The following is a 16,140-nucleotide window of genomic DNA, read 5'->3' as shown; positions in this document are numbered from 1 at the left end:
ACTTGGTGGCATTAGGGCTGAGTCGCTGCTTCTTCAGCCAGGCGGGGCGAGGGAGAGGGGGCAACCTCCCTGAGGTTTCAGTCTTCATTTTCTATGGCCGGGGCGGGGGCAGCTTGCCCTCAGCTGCTGTCCTGCTGCCACCACTCAAGTATGCTCTCTTCTCACAGGAGGAGGGAAGCTCTTTGTAAGTGCCGGCTCCTTTCCAGATAGCGCGTTCTTTGTCAGGACCCGGGGTAGACGCGTGATGCATTTTCCTCCCTGTTCACGGGTTGCTTTTCCCATATCCCTCGTGGTGCCTTTGGAAGCGCAAACGGTTTGAATCGCGAAGGAAACTAATTTATCCATTGTTTCCTTTTCTAGTTCGTGCTTTTGGTACCCGTGACATTTCTGTCTGCCCCAAGGTTGCACAGATTTTCAAACATCTTTTCTTCTGAAGCCTTAATAGTTTTCGGTGTTTTTTTTTTTTTCCCCTCTTTCCCTTTTCCCTTCGTTTTCGCTCCGTGCCACATCTTGCGTTGGGCTTGTGCGTGGAGAGGGGCGGCATCCGAGCCTGGCTTTTCTTCTCACTCGCGCGCCGGCCCAGTGTTCCCCGAACCTTTTGTCACTACCACGTTGGAACGGCCTTCCCCGGTGAGCTGCCTGTCTGGGCGACTCCTGCCCCGCACGCCGCCGCCCATTAGCATCTCGAGTCCCACAACAAAGCCGCCTGATTGCTTTGATTGCCGCAGAATCACACGCGGAGCGAGGAGCGGGAGGACGGGCCGCGACGCCCGCCCCGACGCCCCCACGGGCCGCCCCGTCCGATCCGGGGACGCCGCCGCCGCCCGCCCCGACGCTATTTGGCACCTTGCGCATCTCCGAGTCGCGCGCGCCCCGCCTGCGTGTGCCGTGGAAATGCGGCGCGCGTTCGCGCATCGATCCTCGCGACTTGCCAAAGTATTTTTATCTTTTCCGCCTTGGCTTGGAAGTCCTCGACGCCCGCGCCCACAGCCCCGTCGGGAGCCGAGTCCGGGCAAGGCCCGCACGACCACGGTCTGCGCAAGCGCACCCGCGCGCGGAGTTGACACGCGCCTCCACTCTCACGAGGCTTCCCGGCCCACCTGGCTTCGCGACCACCCGGCCACGTGCCCTCCTTGGCCTCTGCTCCGGCGAGGCTTCCCTTCCCGCCGCGCCCGTGCTCCGCTCTCGCGATTCTCCCCTGCGCTGCTCACGCGGGTCTTGGCGTCCAGGCCGAGGGTCCTCGCTCCCGCGAGGCTCTGCGTGGAGTCGGGGCTTCGCGCGCCTCTCGCGGGTCCTCGCTGGGGGGCTCCCACGTGGCCGGGGTGGGGGAGCAGCGGCCCGAGGCCTGGGGCGTGCGGGACGCTGGGGGGGGGCGCACTGAGCGCACACTCGGGGGTCGGGGCTTGGCACGCGTAGGGTGGGCGGGGGCGGGACTCGGACAGAGACGGACAGAGACAGAGACAGAGAGACAGAGGCGGGCGGGGGTCGCCGGCGGCATCAGCGGCTGCAGCCGGGGAGGCCCGTGGGGTGGGTCCGTGGAGCGGGCGGCTCCCCGCGCTCGAGCCCCCCGAGGCCCGTCCGCGCGCGCCGGAGCGGAGTCGAGGCTCCCCGTGGGCGGTGGGGGCGGGCACGGCTTGGGGTGGGCCGAGGGGCCGCGCTGCCCGCAGGGGAGCCTCGACTCCGCAGAGCCTCGGCCTCGGCGGGCAGCACATGCCGGGCGCCCTGGGCCCGGGAGGCGCGCGCACAGCGGGGTCCCGTGCGCCCCCCACCCGAACCCGGGGCACGCGGGGAGGTGCGCGCCGGGAGTCCCCCGCGGGGCCCTGTCTCTCCCCCTGGCACGGGCGGGGGGGCGGACGGACTCGCTCGTGGGAAGCGTCCGTGGGTGGGGGTCGCTCCCCAGGAGGCGCGGGGACCCCCCCCAACCCCGCCGCCGCCGCCGTTCCGTGCGCGCCCCGCGGAGTTGCCGGGTCCCGGGGGGCGCGCCCGGGCCGGGCTGCGGTGTCGGGCGGGCGGCACCCGCCCGCGCCCTTGGCCCGGCGACCCCGGCCCGGCCCGGCGGGCGCGGCGGTCCCGGCGCGGGGCGCGGGGCGGGGGGCGGCGCGCGGGGGCGGCGCGGGCCGGGGGCGGAGCGAGCGGCGGCGGCGGCGGCGCCGCGGACCGGGAGTCGCCGGCGCCCGCGCGCGGAGCAGGATGCTGGGGGGCGCCGGGCGCCCGCGGCGGGCGCAGCCCCTGCCCTGGCCCTGGGCGCCGCCCGGGCCCGCCGCGCTGCTCGGGCTGGGCGCGGGGGTCGCGCCCCCGCCCCTGCTGCTGGCCGCGGCGCCGCCCCCCGCCGCCCCGCCGCTGCCCGGGCTGCCCGGCTGGCCGGCCCCGGGCGCGCCGCTGCCGCCGCCGCCGCCGCCGCCGCCGCTGCTGCCGGACCCCGCCGGCCGCGCCGGACAGGTGAGCGCGCGGCCACTAGCGCCTGAGTTGGGACTTTGGCGCGGGGCGCAGACCCCGCGGACCCGCGGACCCCCGGATCCCGCGGACCCCCGGACCCCCGGGTCCCGCTCCGCCCCGGCCCCGGGCGGGGAAAGTGACGCCCCGCGCCGGGCAGGACCCTTTGTCCGCTCGCAACTGTGCAGATGCCCCTGGACCGGGGGCCTCCCGGGGACCCGCCTCGTTGGCGCGTGCGGCGCGTCCGATGCGGCCCTGAGGGCCGCGGGGGTCCCCGAGACCCGGGAGGGGACCCGGGACCCGGCCCGCCCGGCCCGGCCCCTGCGCCCCCGCCACGCACGTCCGCGGCGCCCACCGCGGGCTGCGCGCGCTGCGGCCGGTCTGGGGCTGGCGGAGGCGCCGTGGCTTCCCCGAACGTGGAGGGTGCGCGTCTCGCAGGTCTCCACTAGAGGTACAGGATGCCCGGGAACGACCATGGTTTTCCGGAGAGAGCCCTGTAGGTCTTTAAAATCTCTTTTTTTTTAAATCAAAACCCTGAATTTTTGCGTTATTGTTGTGCCGCGTGTTCACTGGTGAAATCGCCAAATGTGGAGCCGGACAGTCGTTTTCTCCTAAGAGGAGCATCTGGGAAGCTTTTGTGGTGCTGGAACGGCCAGGGCGGACGTGTCCGGGTGCCTGCCCGGGGTCCCCTGGCTGCTCCCTCCGATTCCATCCCCCTCCACTCTCCCGTGTCCCCGTCAGGGCTGCGGCTTCTTTCTGTGCTCTGGTCGTGTCACCCACGTGACAGCCTCACCTATTTATTTGCCTTGGACTTTGCTGGCATCTGGGAGCATTCGGAGACTTGGGAGGCTTAATCCCGCAGCCACTTTTATTTCTGAAAATAAGAGCTGTTTTGAAAGCGAGAGAGACCGAACGGTCTGCCGAAGGGAGCGTCGGGAGACCGAGCTGTTGGCTCGCTTGTGAGCAGAATACGGGAACGATCTGGGGGCTGCCGGAACCTGCCTTCCAGTGTGCCTTCCGACACTGAAGGACAGAGACCGTTTCCTGCCACAGAGTCGTGGGTTCCCGAGCACGAGTTCTCCATGGTGATGCAGGCAGTGTTAGTGATGCATGTGGCCATTAGTCATGAGACCGTAGAAAACCCCGGGTGATTTTATCACCTTTTTCCCATTCAGATTCGTGAATACTTTTTGGTTTTCTCAGCCAGGGGAAGGCGGACTTCCTCCTGACCGAAGAGACGCATTTTTAAGTTTCTCTTTGCAAGCAGCAGCAGCCTCTGTCGGTGGCTGGGCTTCTGGGTCAGGCTCAGAGCCACACTCTGCTCTCTCCTTGCGTTTCAGTGGCTGTTCTGTGGCCTTCCGCCGCCTGTGGGCCTGTCCCCCTCCTCCACCGTTGAGCTGGTGCCCTTTGTCCCACACGTCCGCCCGGCCGCCCTCCCAGCTCCTGTTGGCAAAAGTTGGGTAGACAAAAGGATCCCGACCTGTAAGGTAAGAATGCGTGTGATCGTGCAGCAGCGGCGCCCGTCCACGTCGGTGGACTTGTGGGCATTTCTCTCACGGCCAGGCACTGCCAAGCTGTTTCCCTGCGTGCAGTGGATTGTTGGGCTGCCTGGGGACTGTGTAGAATGAGATGAGTCTGTTCAGAGACAACAGGAGACACGGAGGGGGGCATTTTACGTCAGCGTGAATAGTCCTGTCCCGTAGAACAGAGCATGGTTCTGGTCTCCGAGTCAAGTTTACATTCTGGGATTTAGAGATGTGTGACCGTCGATCAGAGGCTAACATTCAACATCTGCGTCCTACGTGCTTCCAGTTCATGGTTTATGAGGATTTTTCCTGCTGTTGTGTAAACATGTTGTTTTAAACATGTCTTGAATGTTTATCTTCCAGACAGTTTATCTCGGTGTTTGAATTCAATTTTATTGATTATCCTGTCTGTCTAAACTAAAAGCACCGTAATGTAGAAACTTGTTCTACAAGGCTCTCCTCACCTCCTAGAGGTGGCGCTTTCAAGTCTCAGCTGGCCTCTGGGCTGAACTGGCCCAGGCGGACAGACACAGCCCGGCCCGTGTTCTGCTTAGAAGGCGGCTGTGTTGGAGACCCAGTCTCGCGGTCTGAGGACTTCTGACGGCGCCCCATTCCCGTGCCTCCTTCCCGGAGCAGTTCCCTTTGACGCTGGGGCTCGTCCTAATGCGGTGCCTGCTCTTCTCCACAGATCTTCTTCAACAATTCCTTTGCTCTGGAGTCCGCTTGGCTGTATCCTGAAGAGTCAATTCTATTCCATGGGCCCGAGAAACCTCATTTGTTGGCAAACCAAGTGGCCGTGTGTCTGTCCAGGCCTGCGCCCACGGTGGTCCTGGCCCCGCCGCCCATCCCAGGTGGGTGCTGTTAGGAGCTGCCCACAGTGCTGTGTGGCTTTAGCCTCACGGGCTTTTGTGCGTGATGGCTCTGGCCGTCCGTTTCCCGAGAGCGTTCTGGGGGACAAGCACGGGTCTGTTGCTCCAGGCATAGTTCCTTTCACAGAGAGATGGGGCCGGGGGCTGCTGATGGTCGTGCTTGGGCTCTGTGATACGGGGCTGTGCACAGGAGCCTCGCGAGGGAGCTGTGTTCAGGACCGGACCGGCGCGAGCCTTGTGGGCTCCCGGTCATTGCTCCTGTGGACCAGGCTGCTGTCGAAAGCTGTGTCCCCTGTGTGGCGCTTGGGCAGGGTGGTGTCGGCAGTGGCGTGGAACTCCCGTTAGGGGACAGATTCTGCTCTTCCTCTGCGGCCTGTGACCCGAAAGAATGTCTGTCCCGGAACAGACGCCCGTGAAATAATCCTGGGATGAAGGATGGTATAATAAGCCTGTATGGTAACGGGAGAAGAGAGTCATCTTATGAATTTTTAAATTGATTTTTAAAATCGCCTTAACATACGATCGTATTATGAAGCCAGTGTTACCCTGCCGACATTATCTCGCACACCTTCCATTATGGGCTATTTTACGACTTCAGAATCACATTATCCCCCGTGATTCCCGCCCTCCCAAGCTCGTTTTGATGTGTGTCTCTCGAATTTCATAATCAGGACATGTTGCCGGGGATAATGTAGTGCTGGGCTGGAGATGTGTTTATCTCCTTCTCTGTTTGCCTGGCTCATGCATTCTCATTTGCTGCGGATTCTGGTTAGTGATAAGTCAGGGAGAGCAGCGCGCTGGCTGGTGCTCTGCCGGGCCCTAATGAGTCTTGACTGAAACTCGCCCGCCGTCCTTGTAATTGTGCCTCCCTGAGTTATTAACTCGTGGTGAAGGGGATCCACGCACATTTACAAACATTTTGCAGTGCGATGATCATGTTTCCTACTTCATTTAACGATGATAAAAGATGATTAGGTCCCGTGTTTTATACAGAGGTTCACGGTTCAGGTGGCTCTTTTGTATGGAAAATGGCAATTTTTTAGTTTCTTAATGTGTTGGCGATAAACTGGCAGCAAAACGTTGCGGACTATGTTTTAAAAACGGCGAGGTATGTGCACCTGTTCTGAGATGATCTTCGAGTCTCCTTCCTTCTCTCTGTCACCACTCTCTGGAAGGTCTGGGGACAGTGCACAGAAGTCCTGCAGCTTTTCTCGCCCGTGGGTGGCAGGGGAGAGGGGAGGGTGGCTGCCAGGCCAGCTGCTCCCACCTCCTCTCAGGCCATGGACATGTTCATTCTACCTTCCGGCGTTGGGGCTGATCTGCTTTTAGGGACAAATAAAATTATATTTCTGTTTAACATGGTTGTAATAGAATAACCGCTCGTTCTCGCCTGTTCTACTATTTGTCAAATGTCTACTTTTATTTTCCCTGGATTTTCTTTTCTTTTTCTATTTTTTTTGATTCCTGAACCATAAAATTGAACCCTTGTGGTTTTGTGTATCTTTGGGGGAGGGCATCTCTGCCCAGTGGTTATTTAATACGACTGTCAGGTGCGTCTGTTGGAGATGAAAGTTCCCATGCTGCTTCCTGGAAGCAGACCTTTGGACACGTCTCAGAATTCTGGAAAACAGCTCTTTGGGGAGGCAAGAGTGGCTGCCCCTGGGCCCGGCGCACAGGTGGGGCCGCTCAGATGTTGCTAGCTGCTGGCACAGAGGCGGGTGGCGCGGCCGGTCACCGAGGAGGGTGCCTCTTCCAACTCCCCCGTGATTAGGGAGGAAATATGACTTCATTAAAGCATTTGATGTGCAGTTCCGCAGACAGCGCTGGTGATCGAAAACCACTCTTGAATATGTTGCAGTGTAACTCAAGAAATATCTGATACCACTATATGCTTTTGTAAAGATATATACATTGTATACAGTAGGTTGGGTGTAAACATATTAGCCACTGTTTTGGGGTGCAGTGCTAGGGTCCAGACTGGCTGCTGTGGGGGCTGGAGCCTGGCAGTTCTGGAGTGCTGGAGGGCACAGTGCCAGGAACTGAACTCTCTGTGATGCCTGGGGCTTTCCCCTTTTAGCGAGGCTTCTAGAGTGATTTGTCTTGTTGGCAGTTGTCACACCCAGAGGTAATGGCTCCAGAACTGGGTCTTTTACTGCTGGGCTTGGTGCTCCTGGTGGATGGCCAACTCCCTGGTATTCCGGAGGTTTGTGCTGCGCTGGGACTCGGGGAGCGGTTTTCTGGGGTGCCTTGTTCCACAGGAGTGGGTGGGCCTCTGCAGTGAATCTCCATGGTGACCCCACCTGCTTCTGGGGCTGATTCAGAGTGAAAGCCCCACTTAGGCCTTGGGCAGCGTGAGGTCCTGTCCAGTGCTGACCCCATGCTGGGAGGGCGCATCTGCACAGTTCCCATGAGGCGACCCTGGCGCTACTCTGTCCTTGCTCCCACATCTGCGGGGGGCGGGGGGCAGGGTTCCTGCCCGCTCCCTGTGCACCCCTCACCCTGTTCTTGCCCCTCCCTATGGGCATTTCTGTCCCTACTGTCCACTCCCGCAGTCTATCTCCCCGCCCCCCCCCCCCCCCCCAGCAGAAACAGACACCGTGGACTCTGTGACACAGAGTGGCTCAGTTGGTGACAACTGCGCTGGCAGAGGTCCTGTGCCCTCAGGAGGTCCGTGGGACGTCAGGAAGGGCTGAACACAGGCCTGGGGCCGGCACCCTGAGGCCATCCTGAGGCCTGGGGTCGGCGCCCTGAGGCCGTCCTGAGCCTGCAGACTGCCGGGAGAGAGGGGGCGTGGAGACAGACCCAGGCACAGCTGCATCAGGACATGCCATGCCACAGCAGAGGAGCAGGGGGTCCCACTCTGGGCGTCTCTTCCTGCCAGCTGCAGACTCTCGGTGGGGAGATGCCCGTTTCTCCTGGTCCAGACGGCACCTTCCTTGGGACTGGCGACGTGCCCCTCAGCTGCACATTGAGAACTTGTCTGGGTCCTGGCTGCCACTGTCCCGTCTGAGGCTTCTGGAGGCTCTGCACTCACTGGGATGAGGCCACGGAGGGCCAAGACTGGCAGTGCCACGGCCGAGCCGCGTGCCCCATCAGCTGCACAGCCGTACTTTCCCTGGGGGGAGGAGAAAGTGCTGTTTCAAGAAGAAGTACAAGATAAAGGGGATAAGAGCCAGACGCAAGGGCCAGGTAAAGGGGCACCAGGAAACGAGGGCTGGGTCCACTGCCCTCGAGGGCCATCCCAGGTGGGACAGCAGAACGGGCCGTGAGCAGGGAGCAAAGCTGATGGTCGCTGCAGAGACGGCACACGACCGACCTGTTCGGGTGCCTTGCAGGTCTGAGCACTGCTGTGGTGGCCCCGTGCTGTGCTCCGGACACCCCTGGCTCCGGCAGCCCCCACGTCCTTAGTTCTGGGCATTGAGCTGCCGGGACTGCCAGGAAGGTCCCAGGCCTCTGGAGCCCCTCCTGGGAAGCCCCGGGGGCACCCGGAGAGCAGCTGGGTACCAGTGGGCTGTTGTGGAGGTGGTTTGTTATGTTTGGGGGAGTGGCATTCGACTAAAAGGACGCCACAGCCAACACCTTGCTTTGTGTCATGCAGGGGCCCTGGATGTGGGGGTGAAGTGAGATGATTTTAGGGAAATTGCCCCGGAGCAGAGTCACTGGGCCCTGCCTGTCCAAAGTCGGCTTGTGACCTCCCAGCCTCTGGCGCTGGATGCCTTTGAAGGTCAGACCAGGCCTGTGCCTTGTTGTCCCTCCGGCCCGGTCGGGTCCTGGTCTCCTGCCCCGGGCTCTGCTCTGCCTTTATTTCATGTTTGATTTGGTTCGCCATGGCGGTCACACTTTGATTCTTGTTTATTCTTTTCCTGTGTGGCTTATTTGGATTGTGCTCCTACCGGTTGTTTTCTTAACCAATTGCTAGTAAGATTTAGAATAGTTATAAATATTTGAACCGCGTGCCCTCCAATACTAAAAGTGTGGCAACAATTTTATAGAAGGTGAGAAATTGAAACACGCTTATAACACAGAAATGTATTTCCCCTAATTAAAATTGAAGGCGGGAACTAAGGAGTGTCAGAATCCAGCCTAGCTGTAGGTAGGCACCAACGTTCTTTCCATCACAGTCCAGGCCGCTGTTTGCATCTGGCTGCAGGAATGAATAAATGACCCAAAGCCAATGCTGGAGAAGAAGTCATCGTACCGTCTCGTCTGATTGTTGTTCGGACACATGCACTTCAGCTGTGACAGGAACCGAGAAGAGGAGGAATACAGGGGTGCAGCCTTGCTCAGGACCCTCCAGCTTTGTTCAGGGAATGAGAAGCAGGGGGAGCTTTCGCGGGTGATGTCCGGAGCAGATGATCCAAGACTGACACTGGGCCAGATGGGCCAGAAGTCCCTCCCCTCCCCCCAGCCGGCCAGCCTCAGAAATGTGGAGCGGAAGGCAGTGTCTCAGGGCTGGGACCCGACCCCTCTGTGGGCATGGTGGGAAGCGCGGAGAGGGGCCACACGCATTGAGGACAGCCAGACCCCACGGCCCAGAACGGACCCTGAGCAGAGGGCATCGCTTGAAACCTCCTGGGCGTGGAAGGAAACACTGGCCCAGATCCCAGCCCAGATCTTAGCACCCTGCTCCGGTTCATTCACTAAGAGCTTGAAAAGAAAGGGTGTCCCTGTTTCTAGTACTCTAACCAAGTCCCCATTCTTCTTTTTCTTCTGCTTTTTGGGTCACACCCAGCAATGATCAGGGGTTACTCCTGGCTCACACTCAGGAATTACTCCTGGCGGTGCTCAGGGGACCATATGGGATGCCGGGAATCGAACCCGGGTCGGCCATGTGCAAGGCAAACACCCTAACCGCTGTGCTATTGCTCCGGCCCCCAAAGTCCCCATTCTTGACCCATTGTGATTTCTGGCATTCAGTACAAAGTTGCACAGTACACAAACCAAAAGAGGTTAGTCATTGTCAAGAGATAAAGTCATCAAAAGAACAGATCCCCAGATGACACAGATACGGAATTCCTGGGCAGGGACTTGAGTGGCTGTGATGGATATTAATGAGTCTGCCGGAAAAGGGGTGACATAGAGTGGATGAAGAATCTCACCACAATGTGGAGAGTACAAGAAAGGGCTATATTAAAGTGTTAGGGGGGGGAAAAGCGTAGTATTAGAAATAAATTACTTTGATGGACTCAGGAGATGTGATAAAGCAAGGGAAGGATGAGGAAAATTAAATATAGGTCAATGGAAGTTATTGAAGTTGTTGCATACAGAGATAAGTAGAAAGGGGAGCATCTTATTCGGAGTGATAAGAGCAGAAAGTCTAGCTTCAGATAATTGGAGTCTCAGGAGGAGAAAAAACATGGAAGAGCTGTCTGAAAGATAGCCACCGAAGATCGTCGACAATAATGAAGGTTGTTAAAATGGCTGACGAGACTCAACAAACCCCAGGACCGGGAGAGAAGCGGCAACAAAAGGCTGGGAGAGAGGAAGTGGAAGCACCGGGCAGTGGGTCATGATTCCAGATGGGAGTGGAGTCACAGTACGTGAAGGGGAAGACTGCTGAGAAGACGGCAGGACTGCAGGGGGATGGGGGCAGAGGTGACTTCGGGGGACAGAGATCACTGATGGGCACTTTGTTGTGGGCGTGGTATCTCGTTGTCATGTTTGACACTAGTGTAACCATCAGCTAAACTCTAGTAAAAATTAGAAATGCGTCTGTGAATCATGCTCTTGATGGGGGAAGTACATGATGATGATCCTGAGAAGAGTCTCAGATAATGCAGAGACAGTGCAGCAAGTAGGGGCTAGCTCAGCATCCTGCAACTGGGGTTTGATCCCTGATACCATATATGGCCCCCCAGTCCCAACCAGGGGTGATCCCTGTATGCACTGGGGCTGAAAATTCACAAAGAGTTAAAATCAGAAGACAAGAGGGGAGATAAGATTGGAAATTTAAAAGACATCGAACCAAGGAGCAGACAGGAAAAGCAAGGATTTTGGTACAAATATTAAGTAGAAACAACGACAGAACTGAATTTAAATACACAGGTGAGATACAGTACAGCGGGGAGGGAACTTCCCTTGCATGTGGCCGACCTGGGTTTGATCACCCACATTTCATGTGGCCCCCCAAGCCCTCCAGGAGTAATTCCTGACTGCAGAACCAAGAGTATCCTGAAACCAATGGCAGGCATGGGCCAAAACACAAAACAAAAGGCACAAACACTTTCATTAAGCTTAAGAAGGTTTCAAATTCTTGATCCTCGAATATGTAAAGTTCTTAAAAAACCACCTTCAGTATAAACACAGGGAAGATACAGATTAGAAATGTGGGAAAGTCGAGTGCACAAATACCACTCAGGAAACTACAGATGTGGGTTTACAGCAGGCAGATTAGAAACATTGCTAGGCACTGAAAGGGTCATTTTAAACTAAAATGTGCAATCAAAAATATTCCCAGATTTAGAAACTATAAGGAAATGTAATAAACATAAAACTCCACAGACTGAGCTGAACAACATATTATTTCTCACAGAAGTAGGCCAAAAAATCCTGTATTATAGAAATTGCAAAATACTTCAGAGCGTCCAAGTACCCCTGAGAAAGATCATAGCAGAAGCTCCACACTTTCTGTTTGAGAACAGCACTGCAAATCTCTAGTAATAAGAGAAGTATGATGCTAGCATAAAAGTTGGTGCAGAGTCCACTGGACTCTATCAGAGGACCCAGAAGTAAATATGTGGATATACAGCACCTGATGTTTGACAAGGGAGTCGAGAGTAGCGGGATTTTGTGACCTGCCACTCAGGCCACTTAGGCAGGTGACAGAATCCTAGAGACTTTAGGATTTTCTAAGTACAGTATCATGTTATCTGCAAAGAGTGATAGTTTGACTTCTTCCTTTCCTATCTGGATGCCCTTGATTTTTTTCTTGCCTAATTGCTATGGCAAGTTCTTCTGGTACTATATTGAATAGAAGTGGCGAGAGTGGGTATCCTTGTTTTGTGCCTGATCTTAGAGGTCCACAGTTGGAAGCCTGCCTCAAGTGCCAGGGGAGAAGATAGTTGGGATAGAGAAGAGACCGCCGTGACAATGATAGCTGGGAATAATCACTCTGGATAAGAACTGTGTGCTGAAAGTAAAGAAACGAACATGATAACCTCTCAGTACCTGTATTGAAAACCATAATGCCCAAAAGGGGAAAGAGAAAAGCAAGAAAAGTGCCTGCCACAGAGGCAGGTTGGGGACAGGGGAGTGTGTGTGTGTGGGGGGGGCGTGGCAGGAGGGAAACAGGACATTGGTGGTAGGAAATGTACACTGGTGGAGGGATGGGTGTTGGAACATTGTATGACTGAAAGCCAACCATAAATAACTTGATAACGGTATCTCACAATGATTCAATAAAAAATAAAAAACTATCAAAAAATCCTCTTCCATAACTGTGATGAGGAAGCTGTGAAGCCACATGCCAGAAGATGAAGTTCATTTGTGTTCCCGCAGTCCTAACAAGTTCCCTCTGACTGCACAAGGAGCATGGGAGACACCAGTACGGACAGCGGATTCGCTCTGCAGTCCTCTCGACAGGAAGCACTCCAGGTCCTGTGGCTCCACCGGACTGTGGAAATGTGTAAGGGCCTAACAGAACCCACTCTCACTAAACCCAAAGAATAAAAGCAGGTTAGGTCATGATTTTCATAGCATATAAGCCGAGCGAACATTACAAAGGGAGGCTCTTGTACAACAAAATATATTATAAATACCAAATAAAAAATCATGAATGTAATATAAGGCATAAAACTGATGATACCTCATCACCGTGTGGGGGTTATTTTATGGAATGCAATGCTGGTTCAACTTACGAAAATTAACACTGCATATATATTTAAATACAGAAGAAAAACTCTACAGTCATTTCAGCAGATGCAGAAAATGTGCCTATTAATGTCTGCTTAGACTAAAAAGCCAAAATCCCCAAGTGAACCAGTGACTCCTGGGACCCCACCCCCACCCCCGAGACGGATGAAAGACTCCTTCCACAGAGCCAGGGCTCTCCTGGAGGCATGAGGCAGGGGATGCTCTGCTGGCACCTGGTCTGGTCAAGGAAAGCACAGGGCGCTGGTGGAGAGGGGAGGAAGAACTGATGTTGGCTTGATTGACAAGTCAGAATGAGTCATACGTGAAATGATTATTACCAGGAGCGAGCTATAGGAAAGAAATGAATGGCATCATTAGAGAACATCAATTCTTCGTACACTTCGTGTGCAAATTTGTATTCTGAAAACCACAAAACATTGGTCCTAGCAATCAGAGACATTTCTGAATGGAGAGACGTCTTGTGTTTGTGGACGGGGAGCACAGCACTGGCACATGCCAGTTTCGAATTCATCTCTAAGTGCTTGTTGTCCTAAATGGAGCCCAAGTTTTGTAGATCCCATCTGTCTTCAGAGTCAGACCCAAAGGAAGTCGAATATTCACAAGGTTCTGTGAGGCGAGAAGGGAGAGCAGACGTGGAGGACTCACGCAGCGCTGCCTTGAATGCTCAGGAGGAACTCGAGAAATGAAGCTTTGTGGAGTTGGCAACGCCTGGGAACAGAGATCAATGAAACATAATAATAGACCTTCCAAAAATAGAACACGTATATGGCCCATTGATTTTTGACGAAGTGCACAGACAACTCAGTAGAAGAAGAGCTGCCTTTCCAAGAAGGGCTTTGGAACAACCGAATGTTCGTTAAAATACACGAACCTTGTTGAGTGTGTTGTGTCACACACAAACACGCACTCAAAGTGGGCGAGACCTGACTTTAAAATCAGTCCTAGAACTTGTGAAAGCAAGCATAAGATAATATTTGGTGACCCTGAATTGGACAGAAGCTTTTTAGCTGACAGCAGAAGTGTGACCCGTTCCTGAACTTGCAGGAGCTGAGAGCAGGTACCAGATCAAGGAAACCATCAGCATCTTAACCTGTTGGTCTCTGGGAAGACTTTTGATAGGATGCAAAGAAATGCCACGTAGCGACAAGGAGTGTTTACACTACATATGTCTGGTTACAACACCCAGAAAATAAAGAGAATTCTCACAAGTCAGTAAGAGGGAAATCAAGCAGCCACACAAAAATGGGCAAAACATACCATCAGCTCACGCCAACAAAGACATATGGACGGCACGCGAGAGCATACTCAACATGATCTGTCACTAGGGAAATGCAGTTAAACCTGGAATGGGCATCCCTGCACGCCGATTAGAGTGGCTGTAATTTAATCCGCTCTTGGCACTTCCAGGCACCCCAGAAGATCGGCGCACGGGAACTTTCGAGACTGAGTCAGCACCCGACCGGCTCACTCTTGGCCTCTAACATAAGCTGTCCACGGAGACAGACAGGCCGCCTCAAACCTGTGCTCGGTGGCGGGAGAGCCGTCCTGTTGCTCAGCAGCAGGTCCACTCTCTTGGGGGGTCAGGTCCCAAGGACCGCCACCCCGCCTGCACAGTGGGGCACATAGGAGCAAGCGTCACCTGTCACGAACCCTTCCCTTGCCGTGGTGTCCTCAGGCAAGCAGAATCACCAGAACACAGAGAAGGTGTCGGGAGAAGGCAGAGGACGTGCTTGGGGGGTGAGGGCAGTTATTCGGTTGTGGGGGTACGTGGCTGCACTCACTAGACTCAAAAGAATATGCACCACCAAGGACCGGGCACCAGTGCCAGCTGAAGATGGCACGTGAGCGTCACGGAGGACTGGACGAAGCAGCAGGGCCTCATTTGCTCCCGGTTTGACCCAGCACGGAACAAGCCGTGGGAGATCCAGAGAAAAGGGACCATGACAGTGTGCGTAAGGACTTGAAGGCGTTGTTTCAGCTCATGCTGCTTTGTGGGCCGTCGAGGTCTATGCTGATGCTTCCAAGCCCCTTCTGTTTCAGAGAAACCGCAGGGACCACGCGTTCTGGTTCCTTCGGAATGAGTCAGGAGTCTTGGGGGCAGGTTGGAAGTGGGGGCGGCACTGCGGGCTCTGCTCTAACTGCCGAAAGTTGCCCTAGATCACACGGGGTAGGGGCTGGTGGGGGGCGCGTGCCTCGGCCCCCGTCTCCAGGCAGAGCAGGAGCCGGGCCAGCCCCGCTGTCCTCACGCCTTCCCCGCCTCATACCAGGCCTGGCAAGGAACCGAGGATCCTGCTGAGAGACTTGCTCCGGGGCTGGGTGGGAAAAGGGAGCCTCGCCAGGGTGTCATTTTTTCCCTCAGGGTAATTTATGGATGCCTTATAATGCTAATCGTATTACTTTTTTGGTGAGAGAATCATTTTGTAGTGTTGATCAAAGGATTGTATGCATGAGATGAGCAAATATATATAAATTTAAAAACCTGTAAGGCATTTAATTATTCTAAGGCCATATCAGTTTTTACATATGTGATACTTAGATGCCGACCTGCCCAGAGATTAATAAATTCGAAAAGCATTGCTATATGGGGCAATATTCTAATAAAAACAGATATGATCATATGACTTGAAAAATTGTAAGTGATCACATACTGTGGACTTCCTTACACAGAACCCAGAAAATGTGCATGGGAACCCCCGTTCACTGTCTCCCACGGAACCCAGGAAATGCACACAAGAACCATCATCATTCCCTGCCTCCTGTTAGGCTGGTGTGCACTGGGGGCAGCCCTAGCGTTCCTCAGTGTTGGCTGCCGAGCCGCAGACCACATGCCCCTTCCCACCAAGAGAGACCCAGGTGATGCTTCCTGCAGCCCACTTCCCATCCTGCACAAAAGTCCGTCCGATTCTGTCCAGCGGCTGGGTGCTTTCAGCAGGAGGTCAAAGCAGCAGCCTTCAGGCAGTGAATCATCGTTCCATACCTGGCGGAAAAAGAAAGTCTAAAGTCTGACTCGGTAACTGATTGAGTGGCTGATGATACATCAGTGTTTAAAAAATGGACAGCATTCATCCGTAAATCAAATCACATCTGGAAGGTTATTTGGACAAGAGAGATGCTCTTGATTTGTTTTTAATGCTGTTATTATTTTTAAAAATCGATCGTGGTTGAGGTAGAATGGTCACAGTCATATTTATGTTGATGCTTCTCGTTGACAGTGTCACCGCTGCTCCGCCACTGTCCTTGTCGTTTCCAATTCCCCTCCCACGTGGTAACCTCAGTTTCACGCTCAAAGCTCAGGGGTTTGTTATCATTGACACTGTGTTTCTTCCCTTATATACCACAAACGGTTGCTCTCCGACGTCTGTTCTCCTTTTGGCTTATTTTGATGAATGTGAAACTCTATGATTGGACGAGATTTCATCCTTTCTCACTGCCGCATGGTC

General features: G+C 55.1%; 1 protein-coding gene across 1 annotated transcript in view; it reads left to right on the top strand.

The window, feature by feature from the left end:
* The first annotated feature begins 2,190 nt into the window (after nt 1-2,190).
* Nucleotides 2,191-16,140, top strand: part of TCERG1L (transcription elongation regulator 1 like) — a 49,920-nt gene continuing 35,970 nt past the window's right edge. The window contains exons 1-3 of the mRNA XM_056106708.1: nt 2,191-2,439; nt 3,774-3,920; nt 4,648-4,810. Coding sequence (XP_055962683.1) covers nt 2,191-2,439; nt 3,774-3,920; nt 4,648-4,810 — 559 coding nt within the window. The remainder of the gene's footprint in view (nt 2,440-3,773; nt 3,921-4,647; nt 4,811-16,140) is intronic.

The sequence above is a fragment of the Sorex fumeus genome, unplaced genomic scaffold (genome assembly GCF_029834395.1).
Source record: "Sorex fumeus unplaced genomic scaffold, SorFum_2.1 ptg000142l, whole genome shotgun sequence".
Taxonomy (NCBI): Eukaryota; Metazoa; Chordata; class Mammalia; order Eulipotyphla; family Soricidae; genus Sorex; species Sorex fumeus.
This window is presented reverse-complemented; position numbering and strand designations above follow the sequence as displayed.